This window comes from Oncorhynchus kisutch, linkage group LG14, assembly GCF_002021735.2.
Source record: "Oncorhynchus kisutch isolate 150728-3 linkage group LG14, Okis_V2, whole genome shotgun sequence".
NCBI classification, from domain to species: Eukaryota; Metazoa; Chordata; class Actinopteri; order Salmoniformes; family Salmonidae; genus Oncorhynchus; species Oncorhynchus kisutch.
The window spans coordinates 48,415,071-48,438,621 of record NC_034187.2 but is presented as its reverse complement, the minus strand read 5'-3'; the positions used below and the strand labels follow the sequence as shown (position 1 = coordinate 48,438,621).

At 43.5% G+C, this 23,551-nt stretch overlaps 1 protein-coding gene across 2 annotated transcripts in view; it reads right to left on the bottom strand.

Moving 5' to 3' along the window:
* Window positions 1-649: 649 nt before the first annotated feature.
* LOC109903790 (pygopus homolog 2-like) overlaps window positions 650-23,551 on the bottom strand; it is a 29,083-nt gene continuing 6,181 nt past the window's right edge. For both annotated transcript variants that reach the window (XM_020500741.2, XM_020500742.2), the window contains exons 2-3: window positions 3,918-3,967; window positions 650-3,549 (exon numbers count right to left, since the gene is read on the bottom strand). In XM_020500741.2, the coding sequence (XP_020356330.1) occupies window positions 1,945-3,549; window positions 3,918-3,967 (1,655 nt within the window). In that variant the 3' untranslated portion in view covers window positions 650-1,944. The remainder of the gene's footprint in view (window positions 3,550-3,917; window positions 3,968-23,551) is intronic.

The window sequence follows — 23,551 nt, the reverse complement described above, 5'->3', positions numbered from 1 at the left end:
TGTACCGACTCCGACAGCATATCCCGAGAGAGCCATGTTTCCATGAAACAGAGTTTGTTACAATCCCCGATGTCTCTGGAAAGCAACACTTGCCCTAATTTCGTCTACCTTGTTATCTAGAGACTGGACATTAGCAAGTAATATACTCGGAAGTGATGGGTGGTGTGCGCTCCTCTGAAGTCTGACTAGAAGGCCGCTCCGTCTTCCTCTTTCCGGTGGCAGGTAGCCCAGTGGTTAGAGCATTGGGCCAGTAACCGAAGGGTTGCTAGATCGAATCCCTGAGCTGACAAGGTAAAAATCTGTCGTTCTACCACTGAACAAGGCAGTTAACCCACTGTTCCTAGGCCATCATTGTAAATAATAATTTGTTCTTAACTGACTTGCCTTGTTAAATAAAGGTTAAATAGATTTTTTTAAATTAACACATTTGGGTCAGCCTCTGGAATCCGTTCAAATGCCCTGGGTGTTTCGGACAAAGGATCTGCTTCGGGAAAGTCATAGTGCTGGTAAGTTGACGTCGCTCTGATATCCAATAGTTCTTCCTGGCTGTATGTAATAATGCTTAAGATTATGTGGGCTAACAATGTAAGAAACAACTCTGCTCCGGTCATTAGACAAATTGAACAAACTGGACTAAGATAGCACCATATCTGTTTTTAGTGGGTTTAGCATATCCCCATGTTTAATTCCAAAAAAGCCACAAATATATATATTTTTGAAGAGGACGAGTACAAAAACAATTAAATTTACTACTTCAGGGTTTAGTGCCTTCCCCCACTGTGTGGGCTGCTGGTCAGTCCCCCAGGTTCCAGCCAGAGGGCACCAGAATAGAGCACATTATTACAGAGCACATATCAGTGCAAAGGGAACAGTTGAGAAAAAGGCAAATTGAACAGATTTTTTATTTTTAAGAAAAATTAGAAACACCTGCCATGACAGTAATATGAAAACGGATAATTTTCGCGCCGTTATTTGGTCTACTTTGAGGCCTCTAGCAGAGACCAAATTACAAATAAAAACAGATCGGACAAAGTTACTGCATTGGTTCACATGCAACCCCAAAGACTAGTACACACATCGGATATGACCATGTCGTCACTACTTGTAGCTATGCCAACACCATCCAAACAGCACTGATATCACAACTTCCATGTCCAGTGAAAAAAAATATATAAAAAAAATGGTTGATTCAATGTATAAAAACAAAAAGTCCATTGACAGAACCTAGACATAATATAGTTAATTTTTTTCGTTCATTGGTTGATTCTCCTGCATTCCAAGATCGACAGACACGTGTTTTGGGCAAATGTTCAGGCTGTATATCTACACTTTTCTGTGGCGCCATTCATTTGCTCTCTGGAGGTGTCGGAGGGAGGGCAGTCAAGTACATTGAGGGGCGGTTTGGATCACCTTTGGATTCATCTGCTCTGGGTCAGAACCAGGGGTATGTGTGGTGACCACGCTCTCACCAGGGGTCAGTCAGTCAGTGTGTCAGTGCGAGGGGCCCTTGCCAGTCAGTCACAAAGTATGAGGTAGTGTGTTGGTGTCAGTGCTTTGCTGGTCGGCAGGCCGGATGTCTGGGGGGGTTCATGTGGAGTGGACATTTGTCATGTAGGGGAAAATCAGTTGTTCAGTCCAAAAGAGTCACTAAAAGTGCTTCATGTAAGTGTGTGTTTATGTATTTAATAAAGCATTGTAAAAAGCTTGTCAGATAAGGTTGGGTGAGTAGCTGGTGGGTAGACAAGGGCTGGGTTTCCCAAAAGCAATGTAGCACTGACATAATCTTTCGTCCATTGAGTTTCAATGGAATTAAGATGATCTTAGCGCTACGATTCTTTTGGGAAACCCAGTCCAAAGCCATTCCGAGAGAGATCAGAGCAGTCAATGCCTCTTCCCCTGCACCCCTTCCTCCCTCCCAGTCTATTCTCCTCCACCTTCCATTCCTCAGCCCTCGTTGGCAGCCACCAGCTGGCCCAAGCCCTGGCGGACATACACAGCTTGGATCTCCTTGGTCTTGAGGCAGAAGTCGCAGGCCCAGACAGCAGAGCTCTCTCGGGTCAGCAGACCGTAGGCTGGCTCCGTCAGGCCCGTGCAGTCACGGTGGAACCAGCGCTGGCACGACGCCTCACACAAGATGGCATCCTGGTCGTCGTGCACCTCCGACAGGCAGAAGCCGCAGGGGAACACCATGCCCGGGCCGCCCAGCTTCCCTGGACCGGAGCCTGGGCCGGTGGAGGGGTTAGCGGGGCCGGGGGGCAGCGGAGACTGAGTGTTGGGGGTAGAGTTGGAAGGGGGGTTGGGGTTGCTGCCGGGGGTGTTACCCCCACTGCTGTTGTTGGTCATGTTGTTCTGGGCAGAGTTGGGGGGAGCGTTTGGCATGGAGCCTCCACCAGGGGTGTTGTTTTGCTGGTTGTAAAGGGTGGATCCAAGGGAAGAATTCGGCGGAGTTGACTGCTGTTGGGATGGGTTATTGGAGGAGGGGGCGTTGGCAGAGTTGGGCCCCTGCAGCTGATTGGGTGGCGGCTGCAGGGGCTGGGAGCCGTTGAGTGGGCCGGTGGGGGAGGAGTTGGGGTTGGACTGGGGCGGTGCTGAGGGGGGCTGGCCGGGCGTGTTGGGCTGCTGGTCAGGGAAGCCTCCTCCAGGCTGGGAAGGGCCAGAGTTGGGGGGCCCGGGGGGAGTGTTGTTGGGACCCGGTGGACCAGATGTGTTTAAGTTAGGCAGCTGCTGCGGAGGCCCAGACTGGGGCCCACCTCCGCCAAAGTTCTTCCCCTCATCGTTCCCTGGGCCCGGGGGGCTGAGGCCTGGGTATGGGCCATCCTGTGAGGGAGGGAACTGTCCTTGAGGGGGTAAACCTGGAATCCCTCCCATGCTTCCTCCTGGGCCAACACCCATGCCCCCCATCATGTTCATCCCACCAGGCATGCCCCCCATGGGGTTCATGGGGCCATGGGGGGGTCCCCTGGGTCCTCCACCTCCGGGCAAAGGGGGGCTGTTGAAGGGGTGCCCACCCTGTCCGTGCTGTTGCTGCGGGGGCATCCCAAACCGAGGGTGCGGTGGCCCTCCTCCAGGACCCCCGATACCACCAGGGGACAGCATAGGGTTGAACCCCGGTCCCGGGTGCATGGGCGGACTGAAATTGGGGGGCATGTTAAATTGTGAAGTACCCCCGGGTCCTGGGAAACTTCCTCCGCCACCTCCACCCCCAAAGCCAGGCATCCCCCCAAAGCCCAGCTGGTGGTGCGGTCCTGCGTTGGGTGGTCCTGGGCCAAAGGGCGGTCTCCGTCCTGGTCCTCCAGGGCCTCCCCCAGGGCCCCCCATGAAGCCCATGCCCCCGGGGCCTATCCTGCCTCCATAAGGCCCCCCTCCTCCACCTGCCCCGGGGCTCGGGAGGAATGGACCCCCTCCTGGAACTCCAGCCCCACCAGGTCGGGACGGCAACGATGGGGGGCCAAAGTCATCATCAAAAGGGTTGGAGGCAACCAGGTGGTCCACCATGGGGGTAGGAGGGGGCGCAAACTCAGAGAGGTGGGAGAACGCGGCACCGGCCCCCTGAAACACACGATCAGGAGAGAGAGGAGATAATGGATTTTTGAGATTGAACAACATGAGTTTGATAAGAGCAGAGAAGCTACATGTAGTATAGAATGATTGAATAGTCAACTAGTGAAAATAGTTGAAAATAAAACCTAATATAACTCAAACGGAAAGCATTTGCATTTTTGCGCAGTCCACTGATCGATGTAACAAGTCGTCAACCATGTTACAACGTAAAATGTTAACTTGAGGTGTTTAGACCATGCTTAAATGTGCAACCATCATAACAAGACCAGTAAAAGGACAAAGAAGAAGAAGCCACCAGTCAAACACGTCGAAAATGTTTACATTATGGAGAGCAATGTGTTGAAGGCAGTAGTTACCTGAGCGTTGGATTTTCTCTTCCTCTTTTCTGGACTCTTCATCTGTCCACCTAAAGAGGGGAAGAGGGAGAGGAGCAGGGACATGAGATTCTAGCCTTATCTTTCCAGTTTACAGATGAACATACATTATCTATTTTTATACCAACACCTGTAACCCACATAGCTCATTCTAATACTTCTACTGTACATTACATTTTAGTTACTGTTTATACACACAAAGTATTCAGACCCCTTGACCGTTTCCACATTGTTTCAGCCCTATCCTAAAATGAAAAATTATAATAATTAAAATCATTCTACACACAATCCCCCAATAAGACAAAGTAAAAATAGTTTTTTTATTTTTTGAAATGTTTGCACATTTATTAAAAATAAACTGAAATATCACATAAGTATTCAGACCCTTTACTCAGTACTTTGTTGAAGCACCTTGGGCAGCGATTACAGCCTTGAGTCTTCTTGGGTATGATGCTACAAGCTTGGCACACCTGTATTTGGGGAGTTTCTCCCATTATTCTCTGCAGATCCTATCAGGTTGGATGGGGAGCGTTGCTGCACAGCTATTTTCAGGTTTCTCCAGAGATATCCTGCGCACTCTGGAGCAGGTTTTCGTCAAGGATCTCTCTGTACTTTGCTCCATCATCTTTCCCTCGATCCTGATTAGTCCCCCAGTCCCTGCTGCTGAAAAATATCCCCACAGCAAGATGCTGCCACCACCATAATTCACTGTAGGGGTGGTGCCAGGTGTCCTCCAAATGTGATGCTTGGTATTCAGGCCAAATCGCTCAATATTTGGCGATTTGGATAATGTTGTTTCTCATGGTCTGAGTCCTTTAGGTGCCTTTTGACAAACTCCAAGTGGGTTGTCGTGCCTTTTACTGAGAGGCTTCCATCTACCATAAAATGCCTGTTTGGTGGAGTGCTGCAGAGATAGTTGTCCTTCTGGAAGGTTCTTCCATCTCCACAGCTGTGTCAGAGTGACCATAGGGTTCTTGGTCACCTCCTTGCAAAGGCCCTTCTCCCCCGATTGCTCAGTTTGGCCAGGCAGCCAGCTCTAGGAAGAGCCTTGGTGGTTCTAAACTTCTGGAGGCCACGGTGTTCTTGGGGACCTTCAATGCTGCAGACATTTGTTGGTACCCTTCCCCAGATCTGTGCCTCGACACAATGCTGTCTCTGAGCTCTACGGACAATTCCTTCGACCTCATGGCTTGGATTTTGCTCTGACATTTACTGTAAACGGTGGGACCTTATATAGACAGGTGTGTACCTTTCCAAATTATTGAATTTACCACAGGTGGACTCCATTCATGTTGTAGAAACATCAAGGATGATCAATGGAACCAGGATGCACCGGAGCTCAATTTCGAGTCTCATAGCAAAAGGTATGAATACTATATTTATTTTATTATACATTTGCAAAAATGTCTAAACCTGTATTCACTTTGTCATTATGGGGTATTGTGTGTAGATTGAAGATTTTTTATTTAATCCTGTTTAGAATAAGGCTGTAACGTAACAAAAAGGGGTCTGGATACTTTCTGAATGTACTGTATATATGCTGGATTCTTGACGTAGCCAACTCTAATATTAAAGTGCCTTCAGAAAGTATTCACACCCCTTGACTTTTCCACTGTTGTTGGTAAAGACTGAATTTAAAATGGATTAAATTGAGATTTTGTCACTGGCTTTCACACAATACCCAATATTGGTCAATGTGGAACTAATAAAAAATGTAAAGCTAAAATGTCTTTCATGAATAAGTATTCCGCCCCTTTGTTATGGCAAGCCTAAATAATTACAGGAGTAAAAATGTGCTTAACAAGTCACATGGCCTAATAGTGTTTAACATGATTTTTGAATGACTACGCAATCTCTGTACCACACACATATACAGAATTGTAAAGGTCCCTCAGTCCAACAGTGAATTTCAAACACAGATTCAACCACAAAGACCAGAGAGGTTTTCCAAGGCCTATAAGGGCACCTATTGGTAGATGGTAAAAAATAACATAAAAGCAGACATTGAATATTCCTTTGAGCATGGTGAAGTAATTAATTCAACTTTGGATGATGTATCAATATACCCAGTCACTACAACGAGACAGGCGTCCTTCCTAACTCACTTGCCGGAGAGGAAGGAAACCACAATGAGGTCAATGGTGAGGTCAACTGAGGATGGATCAACACTGTAGTTACTCCACAATACTAATCTGACAGAGTGAAAAGGAAGCCTGTACATAATATAAATATTCCAAAACATACATCCTGTTTGCAACACGGCACTAAAGTAATACTGCAAAGCAATTAACTTTTTTCCTGAATACATAGTGTTATGTTTGGGGCAAATCCAATATAACACATTACTGAGTACCAATCTGCATATTCTGAAGCATAGTGGTGGCTGCATCATGTTATGGGGTACGCTTGTAAATCGATTAAGGACTGTGGAGTTTTTCAGGATGAAAAAAATAAAAATGGAACTAAGCACAGGGAAAATCCTCGAGGAAAACATGGTTCGGTCTTCTTTCCACCAGACATTGGGAGATTAATTTACTATTCAGCAGGACAATAACCTCAAAACCAAATCTATACTGGAGTTGCTAACCAAGAAGACAGTGTTCCTGAGTGGCAGAGTTACAGTTTGGACTTAAATCTACTTGAAAATATAACAATTTGACGGAGCTTGAATAATTGTAAAGAATTTTGGGCAAATGTTGCACAACCCAGGTGTGGAATACTCCTAGAGCCCTCAAACTCAACTCTAGACCTCAAAGCCAGTTCCACTGCATTTTGTCATTGTTCCCCTCTAATCAGGGACTGATTTAGGCCTGGGACACCAGGTGTGTGCAATTAATTATCAGGTAGAACAGAAAACCAGCAGGCTCCTGAGTACCCCTGTCTAAAGACTTACCCAGAAAGACTCAAAGCTGTAATTGCTGCCAAAGTTGCTTCTACAAAGTATTCACTCAGGGGTGTGAATACTTATGTAAATAATATATTTCAGCATTTCATTTTCAAATCAGGCTGTAAAGAAATGTGGACTAAGTCAAAGGGTATGAATACTTTCTGAAGGCACTATCTACTGCTGTACATAGCATACTTTTTTTATCTCATAAATTCATATATATTTGTGTACATACATAGATTGCATTTGGATTACTGTTCTAGTGCTATTTGGGTTAGATTGGTTACAACATTTTATTTTACTTGTATTCATGATTGATATTTTACAGCATTGTTAAGAGCTAATAACATAAGCATTTTGCTGCACCCGCTACACCCATTCATCGATGCGAACTACTTTAGTATCATCTCAATGGGTGAGTTTTTTTGAGAGCCTCGACGCTTGCTCTAAGAAAATTACTCTCTCCAGAAATAAGTCTCTCACGGTTGCCGCCTGCTACCGACCCCCCTCATCTCCCAGCTGTGCCCTGGACACCATTTGTGAATTGATCGCCCCCCATCTAGCTTCAGAGTTTGTTATGTTAGGTGACCTAAACTGGGATATGCTTAACACCCCGCCAGTCCTACAATCTAAGCTAGATGCCCTCAATCTCACACAAATCATCAAGGAACCCACCAGGTACAACCCTAACTCTGTAAACAAGGGCACCCTCATAGACGTCATCCTGACCAACTGGCCCTCCAAATACACCTCCGCTGTCTTCAACCAGGATCTCAGCGATCACTGCCTCATTGCCTGTATCTGCTACGGAGCCGCAGTCAAACGACCACCCCTCATCACTGTCAAACGCTCCCTAAAACACTGCTGTGAGCAGGCCTTTCTAATCGACCTGGCCCGGGTATCCTGGAAGGACATTGACATCATCCCGTCAGTTGAGGATGCCTGGTCATTCTTTAAAAGTAACTTCCTCACCATTTTAGATAAGCATGCTCCGTTCAAAAAATGCAGAACTAAGAACAGATACAGCCCTTGGTTCACCCCAGACCTGACTGCCCTCGACCAGCACAAAAACATCCTGTGGCGGACTGCAATAGCATCGAATAGTCCCCGTGATATGCAACTGTTCAGGGAAGTCCGGAACCAATACACGCAGTCAGTCAGGAAAGCTAAGGCCAGCTTCTTCAGGCAGAAGTTTGCATCCTGTAGCTCCAACTCCAAAAAGTTCTGGGACACCGTGAAGTCCATGGAGAACAAGAGCACCTCCTCCCAGCTGCCCACTGCACTGAGGCTAGGTAACACGGTCACCACTGATAAATCCATGATTATCGAAAACTTCAATAAGCATTTCTCAACGGCTGGCCATGCCTTCCGCCTGGCTACTTCAACCTCGGCCAACAGCTCCCCCCCCCCCCCCCCCCCCCCGCAGCTCCTCGCCCAAGCCTCTCCAGGTTCTCCTTTAACCAAATCCAGATAGCAGATATTCTGAAAGAGCTGCAAAACCTGGACCCGTACAAATCAGCTGGGCTTGACAATCTGGACCCTCTATTTCTGAAACTATCTGCCACCATTGTCGCAACCCCTATTACCAGCCTGTTCAACCTCTCTTTCATATCGTCTGAGATCCCCAAGGATTGGAAAGCTGCCGCAGTCATCCCCCTCTTCAAAGGGGGAGACACCCTGGACCCAAACTGTTACAGACCTATATCCATCCTGCCCTGCCTATCTAAGGTCTTCGAAAGCCAAGTCAACAAACAGGTCACTGACCATCTCGAATCCCACCGTACCTTCTCCGCTGTGCAATCTGGTTTCCGAGCCGGTCATGGGTGCACCTCAGCCACACTCAAGGTACTCAACGATATCATAACCGCCATCGATAAAAGACAGTACTGTGCAGCCGTCTTCATCGACCTTGCCAAGGCTTTCGACTCTGTCAATCACCATATTCTTATCGGGAGACTGCCTTGCCTGGTTCACCAATTACTTTGCAGACAGAGTTCAGTGCGTCAAATCGGAGGGCATGCTGTCTGGTCCTCTGGCAGTCTCTATGGGGGTGCCACAGGGTTCAATTCTCGGGCCGACTCTTTTCTCTGTGTATATCAATGATGTTGCTCTTGCTGCGGGCGATTCCCTGATCCACCTCTACGCAGACGACACCATTCTATATACTTTCGGCCCGTCTTTGGACACTGTGCTATCTAACCTCCAAACAAGCTTCAATGCCATACAACACTCCTTCCGTGGCCTCCAACTGCTCTTAAACGCTAGTAAAACCAAATGCATGCTTTTCAACCGGTCGCTGCCTGCACCCGCATGCCCGACTAGCATCACCACCCTGGATGGTTCCGACCTAGAATATGTGGACGTCTATAAGTACCTAGGTGTCTGGCTAGACTGCAAACTCTCCTTCCAGACTCATATCAAACATCTCCAATCGAAAATCAAATCTAGAGTCGGCTTTCTATTCCGCAACAAAGCCTCCTTCACTCACGCCGCCAAACTTACCCTAGTAAAACTGACTATCCTACCGATCCTCGACTTCGGCGATGTCATCTACAAAATGGCTTCCAACACTCTACTCAGCAAACTGGATGCAGTTTATCACAGTGCCATCCGTTTTGTCACTAAAGCACCTTATACCACCCACCACTGCGACTTGTATGCTCTAGTCGGCTGGCCCTTGCTACATATTCGTCGCCAGACCCACTGGCTCCAGGTCATCTACAAGTCCATGCTAGGTAAAGCTCCGCCTTATCTCAGCTCACTGGTCACGATGGCAACACCCATCCGTAGCACGCGCTCCAGCAGGTGTATCTCACTGATCATCCCTAAAGCCAACACCTCATTCGGCCGCCTTTCGTTCCAGTACTCTGCTGCCTGTGACTGGAACGAATTGCAAAAATCGCTGAAGTTGGAGACTTTTATCTCCCTCACGAACTTCAAACATCAGCTATCTGAGCAGCTAACCGATCGCTGCAGCTGTACATAGTCTATTGGTAAATAGCCCACCCTTTTTCACCTACCTCATCCCCATACTGTTCTTATTTATTTACTTATCTGCTCTTTTGCACACCAATATCTCTACCTGTACATGACCATCTGATCCTTCATCACTCCAGTGTTAATCTGCAAAATTGTAATTATTTGCCTACCTCCTCATGCCTTTTGCACACATTGTATATAGACTCCCCCTTTGTTTTCTACTGTGTTATTGACTTGTTAATTGTTTACTCCATGTGTAACTCTTTGTTGTCTGCTCACACTGCTATGCTTTATCTTGGCCAGGTCGCAGTTGCAAATGAGAACTTGTTCTCAACTAGCCTACCTGGTTAAATAAAGGTTAAATAAAAAATAAATAAAATAAATAAAATAAGAATTATCTATATGGCGCCTCATCTTGAGCCCCGATAAAACACTGCAGGTTTCTACTAGTGCTTCCCTCCCATTTTCTTTATCAGTTTGTTTCGTGCATTACTACACACACCCGGTTAAAACTTTTGGAATACGAATTGCTGGGTACTCTCCATCCACCCGACCTCTCCAAATTCCCTGAAAACGGAAGAACAATGGATTCTTATGCGACGAGGCGACAATTAGATGTAAACCTCATATCTGAGGCTATTATATAAACAGTGTTATGGTAATGTGGAAGCACCGTCTCCCATGAGCTTCCCCAAGTTGTAACAAACGGACCAGTTCGTAGCTGGATTCTTCACCGATCTTTTATACCTTCTCCGGAACATAAACGTTTACGACCTCACTGACCACAGCAGTCTGGTTGCAGAAACAGAGAGTGGGGGATGGTGCTCACTGTACCCAAAGAGGGCAACGTCATGACACTAGCTATAAATGAAACCTGATCAATCAAGTGGATAGGTGTAAGCAATTATGGCAATTCCAAATGCCTTTAACTAGGTGTCTTTGCTAGACAGAGTGAAAAAGGATGTGAGAAAAAGGAGAGAGTGGAAGACTGACCGAGAGATTGAGAGAGAGAAGCCAGAGTAGTGCAAATGCTACCCCTTCCCTGGTCAACTGCCCGGCACCCTCCACAGCAACCCGCCCAAGCCCCCACCACTTCTTCACCCAAATCTAGATAGCTGATGTTCTGAAAGAGCTGCAAAATCTGGACCCCTACAAATCAGCCGGGCTAGACAATCTGGACCCTCTCTTTCTAAAATTATCTGCCAAAATTGTTGCAACCTCTATTACTAGCCTATTCAACCTCTCTTTCGTATCGTCTGAGATTCCCATAGATTGTAAAGCTGCCGAGGTCAACCCCCTCTTCAAAAGGGGGTGACACTCCAGACCCAAACTACAACAGACCTATATCTAGCCTACCCTGTCTTTCTAAGGTCTTCGAAAGCCAAGTTAACAAACAGATTACCGATCATTTCAAATCCCACCGTACCTTCTCCGCTATGCAATCTGGATTCAGAGCTGGTCATGGGTGCACCTCAGCCACGCTCATGGTCCTAAACGATATCATAATCTCCATCGATAAGAGACATTACTGTGCAGCTGTATTCATCAACCTGGCCAAGGCTTTCGACTCTGTCAATCACCACATTCTTATTGGCAGTCTCGACAGCCTTGGTTTCTCAAATGATTGCCTCGCCTGGTTTACCAACTACTTCTCTGATAGAGTTTGGTGTGACAAATCGGAGGGCCTGTTATCCGAACATCTGGCAGTCTCTATGGGGGTGCCACAGGGTTCAATTCTCAGGCCGACTGTCTTCTCTGTATACATCAATGATGTCACTCTTGCTGCTGGTGATTCTCTGGTCCACCGCTACGCAGACAACACCATTCTGTATACTTCTGGCCCCTCTTTGGACACTGTTAACTAACCTCCAGACGAGCTTCAATGCCATACAACTCTCCTTCCGCGGCCTCCAACTGCTCTTAAACGCAAGTAAAACTAAATGCATGCTATTCAACCGATACCTGCCCGCCTGTCCAGCATCTCTACTCTGGACGGCTCTGACTTAGAATACGTCGACTACCACAAATACCTAGGTGTCTGGTTAGACTAAACTCTCCCTTCCAGAATCACATTAACCTTTTGTAACTAGGGGGCAGTATTTTCATTTTTGGAAAATGTTCCCGTAGTAAACGGGATATTTTGTCAGGACAAGATGCTAGAATACGCATATAATTGACAGGTTAGGATAGAAAACACTAAAGTTTCCAAAACTGTAAAAAATATTGTCTGTGAGTATAACAGAACTGATATTGCAGGCGAAAGCCTGAGAAAAATCCAATCCGGAAGTGCCTCATGTTTTGAAAGCACTGCATTCCAATGCGTCCCTATTGAGCAGTGAATGGGCTATCAACCAGATTACTTTTTCTCAGTATTCCCCAAGGTGCCCACAGCATTGTGACAGAGTTTTACGCATTTATGTTGAAGAATACCCGTAAGCGGCAACATTGCGCAAGTGGTCACCTGATGCTCTCAGAGTGATTCTCGCGTAAAATACAGGAGGTAGCCATTATTCCAATCGGTCCTACTGAAAAACCAATTGTCCCGGTGAATATATTATTGAATAGATATTTGAAAAACACCTTGAGGATTGATTATAAACAACGTTTGCCATGTTTCTGTCGATATTATGGAGCTAATTTGGAATATTTTTCGGGCGTTTCCGGGCGATTTCTCAGCCAAACGTGAAGAACAAACGGAGCTATTTCGCCTCCAAAAATAATATTTTTTGAAAAAAGGAACATTGGCTATCTAACTGGGAGTCTCGTGAGTGAAAACATCCGAAGCTCAAAGGTAAACGATTTCATTTGATTGCTTTTCTGATTTACGTGACCAAGTTACCTGCTGCTAGCTGGACAAAATGCTATGCTAGGCTATTGATAAACTTACACAAATGCTTGTCTAGCTTTGGCTGTAAATCATATTTTGAAAATCTGAGATGACAGGGTGATTAACAAAATACTAAGCTGTGTCTCAATATATTTCACTTGTGATTTTCATGAATAGGAATATTTATGTCCGTTACGTTATGCTAATTAGTGTCAGTCGATGATTACGCTCCCTCATGCGGGATGGGGAGTCACTATTAAGCATTTACAATTCAAAATTAAATCTAGAATCGGCTTCCTCTATCGCAACAAAGCATTCTTCACTCATGCTGCCAAACATACCCTCGTAAAACTGACCATCCTACCGATCCTCGACTTCGGGAATGTCATCTATAAAACAGCCTCCAACACTCTACTCAACAAATTGGATGCTTCTTTCACAGTACCATCCGTTTTATCACCAAAGCCCCATATACTACCCACCACTGCGACCTGTATGATGTCGTTGGTTGGCCCTTGCTTCATACTCGTCGCCAAACCCACTGGCTCCAGGTCATCTACAAGTCTCTGCTAGGTAAAGCCCCGCCTTATCCCAGCTCACTGTTCACCATAGCAGCACCCACTCGTAGCACACGCTCCAGCAGGTATAGCTCACTGGTCACCCCCAAAGCCAATTCTTCCTTTGGTCACCTTTCCTTCCAGTTCTTTGCTGCCAATGACGGGAACGAACTGCAAAAATCACTGAAGCTGGAGACTCATATCTCCCTCACTAGCTTTAAGCACCAGCTCTCAGAGCAGCTCACAGATCACTGCACCTGTACATAGATGGGCTGTTTACAGATGGTCTATCTACCTCATCCCCATATTGTATTTATCTTGCTCCTTTGCACCCCAGTATCTCTACTTGCACATTCATCTTCTGCACATCAACCATTCCAGTGTTTAATTTGCTATATTGTAATTACTTCGCCACCATGGCCTATTTATTGCCTTAACTCCCTAATCTTACCTCATTTGCACTCACTGTATATAGACTTGGTTTCCTTTTTCTACTGTATTATTGACTGTGTTTTGTTTATTCCATGTCTAACTCTGTTGTTGTATGTGTCAAATTGCTATGCTTTATCTTGGCCAGGTCGCAATTGCAAATGACAACTTGTTCTCAACTAGCCTACCTGGTTAAATAAAGGTGAAATTAAAATGTTTTAAAAAACTTAAGACTGAGTATTTTAACAACTCTTCTCTCCCAACTCCTTAGGAAATCATATGTACCTATGGGGGAAGGATGGCCAGCCACACATTTTTACTAAGGAGAAGGGATGCCGTGCTGACCGAGATGCATGCTGGCCATTTCGAAGCGAAGCCCATGATTTCCAAAATCACCCTACGCTTCTTCCCTACGCTTCTTCTGACGTAGACTTGTCAAGAAGGTGGACAGCTGGGCAAGTGAAATAACCTTTTGTTTATCAATCATTCTATTATATCTGAAATATTATGATTTCAATGAATGTCATATCAGAGAGAACACCATGTTTCAATTGGTCACTTTTTGCTTAAAGTTCATTACCCTGTCTAGTCTGCCAGATGATTGAGAGGGTTAGCCTGTGGCACCAGAGTTGAAGCCCATCAAAATTGTTTCACCATGGTACATGATCTGTGTCTCAAATTCTGTTGTTGTTTTGTAATGGTTTATTTTTTTGACCACAGCAAAGTTTAATATTATAGAACGTGTGTGTGTCAGTATCCTTACAAATATGAACATCTGCATACTATATGACACAGATACAGGTAAGAATATAGTCATCTTCTCCCTAACACTTTAAATGTTAGGAGTGTAACTCATCGGACCTGTCACGAAATCAAGGAATGGCAACAACTGGTGTCTGACAGCGACCGAACACTTTACCAAGTGGATGGAGGCAATACCCATTAAGGTCAGTAAAGGAAGAGTACGTGCTTATCTCTAAATTCCCCTCTGTAACCAATTTAAAAAAGGTGCTTGGAACCAAAAATAGATTCTCGCTTTGTATGATACCCATCAAGGACGAGATTGGCGAGGCCACCTTCAAGGCAATGGTGGACATCTTCAACGCCCATGGTTCTCCCGAGGTAATTTTGAGTGACTAAGGTCATGAACGCTGGAACAAGGTACGGATGTTAGAGGTTATATTCTGTCACCAATGGTTTGTTTTATTTTTTACCATTTGTTTTTCCATGGTACATAAGACATATTTCAATATTTTACATTTTAACTAGATATATCGCTTCGTACCCCCTCCTCCAGGTTTGGTGAATGGGCCAACCAGACCCTCAAGAATGCCATGGGCAAGTCCCCTGATTGGTACCAGGAAGGGTGGGAGAACAACCTTTAAGTAATTATCTTTGCACACAACAGCAGCATTCAGGCCTCCACCGAGTACGGACAGAAGCCGCAGCTGAGGTAAACAATGCAAGTATTGCATATACTGTAGTCTTTCAAATTTGTGATTGATTTTGTATTGTTTTTTGTCTATTGCTGTTTATGTATAATGTACTTCCAGATCACTGAAACCCCACCTGATGTGGTGGAAGTTGTCGTAACCAGATCAGAACGCCTTCGAGGACCACCTTCAGGCACGCACTAAGGATGAGGAGGTTTTAGACCAGGTAAAACTGATTGTTCGCTGTTCATTTATTTTCTGGCCCTCCGAGAGATATTAAAGAAATGTATTTGTAATACAACTGCATTTACGAAAGGAAGGTGAGACCTGGGAAAGGCGATGACTTCGCTACTCATTCGCTCCAGGCTGGGGTCACCATCTGTTAAAGTTAACATAAAAAAAAAGCCTGAATCTAGTTTTAGTTTCCCTAACATTGATGTGTTTCCCTTTGTTTTTCTAGGGTTACCTCGGTGGAAGCCAACATTCTTCTCCAGTTAGAGCAGTTGGATGGTCGACCACTGAAAGCACTGAAGCCCTTCACTTCAGTGAAGACCGATAGACAAAGTATGTTAAGCTTTGGTTGACATTTGAGAAAGCAATACATTTTAGTTATGCGGAGCTTATAAAAATGTACTTCTTTAATTTACCTCTCCAAATTACTTTAGGACCATTGACTGTCCAAGTACCCCAGGAGGTATCCCATCCACCAGAATCAGTGAGTTCGGATCAGTCTTGAGTCAAAGAGGGACCAGCTTGAGGTAGGCTATTTCTTCCAAAGTGTTGAAAAGTACATATCTCGCATTTATAATACCCCACTAATCAATAAAATTCTCTCACAGTAAAGTATAACCTGTGTGTTTGCCTCGGTCTCCTACCCTGTTCCCTTTAACTCTGGACCGGTTTTTCTAGGAGCTAGGGGTTCTGCCCAACACCCAGACGTGGATCCACCTGATGTCCTCCATTACCAACCCCCCCTCCAACTTTTCATTACATCATCTACAGCTAATCATTATCTGCTAAGACATTTTTTTTTGCTCTTCAAGTTCCCCTTTCGAGACTGGCTGCCTTTTGAGAACCAGTGACAGGCAGAACCTCCCAACCACACAGCAACCACTTCCTCTATATTCCACACACACACACACACCAGATTTCAGTATTTTAGTCTATGATAGCCATGTGAATGTACATAAAATCTGTGAAAATAAATTAATGACACAACTGTACAAAAAAATATCAAAGTTTATGTATTAAAACCTTAAATATTTCCAGTTTGGTTTTCACAGCTGTTTCACAAGATGTTAAGGTAATAAGGTATCCTTTGAAGGTATTTATTTGTTCCACATTATTCATTGTTGTATCCTAGGACCAACAGTAGATGCATATAAACTCAGCAAAAATAGAAACGTCCTCTCACTGTCAACTGCGTAGGTTTTCAGCAAACTTAACGTGTAAATATTTGTATGAACATAAGATTCAACCACTGAGACTCGAGGTCGACCGATTAATCGGAATGGCCAATTAATTAGGGCCGATTTCAAGTTTTCATTACAATCGGAAATCGGTACTTTTGGGCGCAGATTTTTTTTATTCCTTTATTTAACTTGGCAAGTCAGTTAAGAACACATTCTTATTGTCAATGACTGCCTAGTAACGGTGGGTTAACCTTTCTGAACTACCGATACCGGATCCGGGAGCGTGACTACACCCTCAGGCTCATTACCATAACTCAACGTTAACGTTAAATATGCCTGCTCTCAAGCTTAGCCTTTTCTTAACAACACTGTCATCTCAGATTTTCAAAATATGCTTTTGAACCATAGAAAATCAATCATTTGTGTAAGAGTGTTGATGGCTACCTTAGCATTTAGCGTAGCATTTAGCACATAACATTTTCACAAAAACCAGCAAAGTAATCAAATAAAATAATTTACCTTTGAAGAACTTCAGATGTTTCAATGAGGAGACTCTCAGTTACATAGCAGATGTCCAGTTTTTCCTGAAAGATTCTTTGTGTAGGACAAATCGCTCCGTTTTGTTACTACACATTTGGCTACCGAAACGAACCGAAAATTCAGTCACCAAAACGTCGAACTTTTTTCTGAATTAACTCCATAATATCGACCGAAACATGGCAAACGTTGTTTGAATCAATCCTCAAGGTGTTTTTTCACATATCTCTTCATTGATATGCCGTTCGTGGAAGCATGGTTTTTCTCAGAATCCCATGGAAAAATACCAGCACCTGAGTTTTGCGCATCAATTTCCACGCAGGACACCGTGCGGGACACTTGGAAAATGTAGTCTCTTATGGTCAATCTTCCAATGATATGCCTGCAAATACGTCACAATGCTCCAGACCCCTTGGGGAAACGATAGAAAGGGTAGGCTCATTCCTGTCCCATTCACAGCCATATAAGGAGATGATGCAAATCGGAGCCTCAGAAATCCTGTTCATTTCCTGGTTGCAGAAACATCTTGGTTTCGCCTGTAGCATGAGTTCTGGGGCACTCACAGTGAAAATCTTTGCAGTTCTGGAAACGTCAGAGTGTCTTCTTTCCAAAGCTACCAATTCCATGCATAGTCGAGCATCTTTTTGTGACGATATATTGCGCTTAAAACGGGAACGTCTTTTTATCCAAAAATGAAATAGCGCCCCCGTAGGCTTAAGAGGTTAACTGCCTTGTTCAGGGGCAGAACGACAGATTTTCACCTTGTCCGCTCGGAAGCTCCTGTCTTGCAACCTTACAGTTAACTAGTCCAACGCTCTAACCACCTGATTACATTGTACTCCATGAGGAGACTGCCTATTATGAGAATGCAGTAGAAGCCAAGATAAGTTGTTAGCTAGCATTAAACTTAACTTATAAAAAACAATCAAGCAATCATAATCACTAGTTATAACTACACATGGTTGATGATATTACTCGTTTATCTAGCGCGTCCTGCGTTGCATATAATCGATGCAACGCTGGGGGATGATTTAATTAACCTCTTGAAGCTAGGGGGCACTATTTATGTTTGGGAAAATAATGTTCCCAAAGTAAACGGCCTATTTCTCATGAGCAGATGCTAAAATATGCATATAATTGACAGATGAGGATAGAAAACACTGGCAAAATATTGTCTGTGGGTATAACAGAATTGATATTGCAGGCGAAAGCCCGAGGATAATCCAATCAGGAAGAGCCTCTTATTTTGAGACGTCTGTGTTCCTATGCGTGCTTGTCCTCCATTTAAAGGGATATCATCCAGATTCCTTTTTCTGTGGCTTCCCTAAAGTCAGTCTTTAGACACAGTTTCAGGCTTTTATTTTGAAAAAATGAGCGTGAAGGAACACATTGCGTAAGTGGAGAGGTGGGGGCACTCCGAGTGAGATGGTGCGCAATTGAGTAAACCGGCCATTGTTCCTCCCGCTGTTATAGAAAAGGCTACACACTCGGTTGATATATTATCGAATATATATTTTAAAAACTACCTGAGGAATGATTATAAAAAAACGTTTGACATGTTTCTGTGGACATTATGGAAACTATTTGGAATTTCCGTCTGCGTTGTCGTGACCGCTCTTTCCTATGAATTTCTGAACATAACGCGAACAAACAAACAAACATCAGTATTTTGGGAATAAAAATAATCTTTATGGAACAAAAAGGCACATTTGCTGTGTAACTGGGAGTCTCGTGAGTGAAAACATCCAAAGATCAAAGGTAAACGGTTAATTGGATTGCTTTTCTGATTTTCGTGACCAAGCTTCCTGATTCTAAGTGTACATAATGCTATGCTATCGATAAACTTACAAACACTTGGGTTGCTTTCGCTGTAAAGTCAAATTTAAAATCTGAGACGACAGGGTGAGGCTAAGCTGTGTTTCAAAATATTGCACTTGTGATTTCATGAATATGAATATTTTCTAGTAATATTATTTGACTGTTGCGCTATGCTATTCAGCGGTTGCAGACGGAAATTATCCCGCTACAGGGATTGGTAGCGTCAAGTTAACAAAAGCACACTTGTTGCCGGTGATGTCTGGTGAGGACCTGCCTTACAACAGGCCTACAAGCCCTAAGTCCAACCTCTCTCTGCCTATTGCAGACAGTCAGAGCACTGATGGGGGGAATTGTGCGTTCCTGGTTTAACTCGGGCAGTTGTTGCCATCCTGTACCTGTCCTGTACCTGTCCCGCAGGTGAGCTGTTCATCCTGTCTCCCTGTAGCGCTGTCAGTCGTCTCAGTACGGACACTGCTATTTATTGCCCTGTAGTCCTCATGCCTCCTTGCAGCATGCCTAAGGCACATTCACGCAGATGAGCAGGGACCCTGGGCATCTTTCTTTTGGTGTTTTTCAGAGTCAGTAGAAAGGCCTCTTTGGTGTCCTAAGTTTTCATAACTGTGACCGTAATTGCCTACCATCTGTAAGCTGGTAGTGTCTTAACGACGGTCCACAGGTGCATGTTCATTAATTGTTTATGGTTCATCGAACAAGCTTGGGAAACGGTGTTTAACCTGTTATGGCTGCAATCCCGACATCGGGATCGAAATTGTTCTTATTTATTTTACCTTTATTTAACTAGGCAAGTCAGTTAAGAACAAATTCTTATTTTCAATGACGGCCTAGGAACAGTGGGTTAACTGCCTGTTCAGGGGCAGAACTACAGATTTGTACCATGTCAGCTCGGGGGTTTGAACTTGCAACCTTCCGGTTACTAGTCCAACGCTCTAACCACTAGGCTACACTGCCGCTGAAAATAGAGGGCGTCAAATTCAATCCACAGAAATCTCATAATTACAATTCCTAAAACATACGTGTCATATCATTTTAAAGCTATTCTCGTTGTTAATCCCACCAAAGTGTCCGATTTCAAATAGGCTTTTTAGTGAAAGCACTACAAACGATTATGTTAGGTCTCCACCAAACCACAATATGCACAGCCATTTTCCAGCTAAATATAGCATTCACAAAAAGCATAAATAAAGACAAAATTAAATCACTAACCTTGAATTATCTTCATCAGATAACACTCACAGGACTTCATGTTATACACAACACATGCATGTTGTTTGATAAAGTTCATATTTATATTTAAAACATTTAGTTTAAATTGGCTATTTAGATTCACTAGTTCCAAAAACATCAAGTGATTTTGCATAGCCACATTGTTTCAACATAAATACTCATCATAACTGTATATGATAATACAAGTTATACACATGGAATTATAGATATCTCTCCTTAATGCAACAGCTGTGTCAGATTTTTAAAAAGTTTACGGAAAAAGCAACACATGCAATAATCTGAGACGGCACTCAGAACAGTAGCCAAATTAGCCTCCATGTTGGAGTCAACAGAAACCAGAAAATACATGATAAATGTTTCCTTACCTTTGATGAACTTCATCAGAATGCAATCTTAGAAATCCCGGGTCCACAATAAATGCTTGATTTGTTCCAAAATGTCCATTATTTATGTCCAATTAGCTACTTTGGTTAGCGCGTTTGGTAAACAATTCCAAAGTCACAAAGCGCGTCCACTATAACGTGACGAAATGTCCAAAAGTTCCGTAACAGTCAGTAGAAACATGTCAAACGATGTACTGAATCAATCTTTAGAATGTTGTTTACATACATCTCGAATAACGTTCCAAACGGAGAATTAGAATGACTTCAGATGAGCGATGAAACGCAGGTCCATCTGTGAACGAGCCCGATGAAAGCATGGTCCACTCATGGCTGTGGTGACTATTTCTGTGTCAATCGACCCCCCTTCACATTAGAGTCATCAGACAAAGTTCTATTGACTGCTGACAACTAGTGGAAGGCGTAGGAAGTGAAAACTCATCCATATCTCGCTGTAATTTCAATGAGACATTGGCTGAAAATCTGCCACCTCCAGAAATAAATTGTTGTTTTGTTTTAGCCTGCTATATTGAGTTCTGTTATACTCACAGACATCATTAAAAACGTTTTAGAAACTTGAGTGTTTTCTATCCAATACTAATAACGATATGCAAATATTAGCAACTATGACTGAGGAGCAGGCCGTTTGATATGGGCACCTTTTCATCCAAGCTACTCAATACTGCCCCTGCAGCCATAAAAAGTTAAACGCTTTACAATGAAGATCTGTGAAGTTTGGGATTTTTACAAATGATCTTTGAGAGACGTGAAAAGGGGAGGTTTCTTTTTCTGCTGAGTTTAGTACCAGTCAAAGGTTTGAAGACCTACTCATTCGAGTTTTTTTTTTTTTATATGAGGACATGCATCATTTTTTTGTTAACTAGTAAATAGTAGCCTACAGCAAAGTGTGTTTAACTCTTTTGGGATAGGGGGCAGCATTTTCACTTTTGGATGAATAGCGTGCCCAGAGTCAACTGCATCCTACTCTGTCCCAGATGCTAATATATGCATATTATTATTAGTATTGGAAAGAAAACACCCAAGTTTCTAAAACTGATTGAATAATGTCTGTGAGTATTACAGAACTCATATGGGAGGCGAAAACCTGAGAAAACTACAACCTAGAAGTGGGAAATCTGAGGTTTGTAGTTTTTCCAAAGCTTGGCCTACCGAATACACAGTGGGATATGGATAAAGTTGCACTTCCTACGGCTTCCACTAGATGTCAACCGTCTTTAGAAACTTGAATGAGGATTCTACTATAAAGGAGGGGCTCATGAGACCTGTTTGAGTCTGTTGACTCAAATATTTATCTGGCTGAATTGGGCTCTGAGCGCCGTTCTCAGATGATGCTTTTTCCGTGAAGTTCTCAAAATCTGACACAGCAGTTGCATTAAGGCAAAGTCTATCTTTAATTCTGTGAATAGCAGTTGTATCTTTTATCAATGTTTATGAGAATTTCTGCAAAATCACTGGATGTTTTGGAATCAAAACATTACTGCACGTAACGCGCCAATGTAAACTAAGATTTTTGGATATAAATATGCACATTATCGAACAAAACATACATGTATTGTGTAACATGATGTCCTATGAGTGTCATTTGATGAAGATCAAAGGTTAGTGATGAATTTGATCTATATTTCTGCTTTTTGTGACTCCTATCTTTGGCTGGAAAATTGGCTGTGGTTTATTGACTTGGCTATGACCTAACAATCATATGCTGTGCTTTCGCTGGAAAGCATTTTTGAAATCGGACACGATGGGTAGATTAACAAGACGTTTCTTTCATTTGCTGTATTGGACTTGTTAACCTCTAGTGACACCCCATCCCAGATAGCCAATGTTCCTTTTTTCCCAAAATATTATTTTTGTAGGCAAAATAGCTCCGTTTGTTCTTCACGTTTGGCTGAGAAATCGACCGGAAATTTTGGTCACGACAACGCCGGAAAATATTCCAAATTAGCTCCATAATATCGTCAGAAACATAGCAAACGTTGTTTATAATCAATCCTCAAGGTGTTTTTCAAATATCTATTCGATAATATATCCCCTGGGACAATTGGTTTTTCAGTAGGACCGATTGGAAAATGGCTACCTCTGTATTTTACGCGAGAATCACTCAGAGCCATCAGGTGACCACTTACGCAATGTAGCCGCTTACGGGTATTCTTCAACATAAAGCCATAAAACTTCGTCACAATGCTGTAGAAACCTTGGGGAATACGGAGAAAAAGTAATCTGGTTGACAGCCCATTCACTGCTCAATAGGGACGCATTGGAACGCAGAGCTTTCGAAACATGAGGCACTTCCGGATTGGATTTTTCTCAGGCTTTCGCCTGCAATATCAGTTCTGTTATACTCACAGACAATATTTTTACAGTTTTGGAAACTTTAGAGTGTTTTCTATCCTAAGCTGTCAATTATATGCATATTCTAGCATATTGGCCTGACAAAATATCCTGTTTACTTTGGGAACATCATGCTTCCAAAAATGAAAATACTGCCCCCTAGGCACAAGAGGCCAATGTGTGAAAGATACATGTTTCAAAAAAATATTTTTGAATTTCGCGTGCTGCCTTTTCAGCGGAATGTTGTTGAGGGGTTCCGCTAGCGGAACGCCTGCCCTAGAAAGGTTCAATCATTTCTAACTTGTTAACAATTTCTGCTAGTTAGTTTTTGCTACCATGTGGGTTTTATCTTGTTTGAGCCTGCTAACGGAGGATTGTTAATTCACCTTTTTCCTTACATGTTTCATTTTAAAACATTTATCTTACAAAAGGAGTTGTTTAATCTAAACCCTTAACTATGTATCTATAGATGGAATGTTTTTTTTTGTAACTTGTTTTTCTAATCTTTAAAGGAAAATGCCACGGGCACTTTCTGATGTGCGGAGACATTTCACTGCAGCTAATGTAGAAGGAGAATCTGGGTACATTTGCAAATACCGTTTCAAATCATTTGAAGAATGCAACAAAGATGCAGAATCATTTGGCCAAGTGCATAAAGTTCCCTCAGTGATCACAACAAGCAACCTCTGACAAAGGTCCATCTACTTCTATTCGAAGTGAAACTGATGAATCAGACACCTTATAGCAACAGTTCATGGTT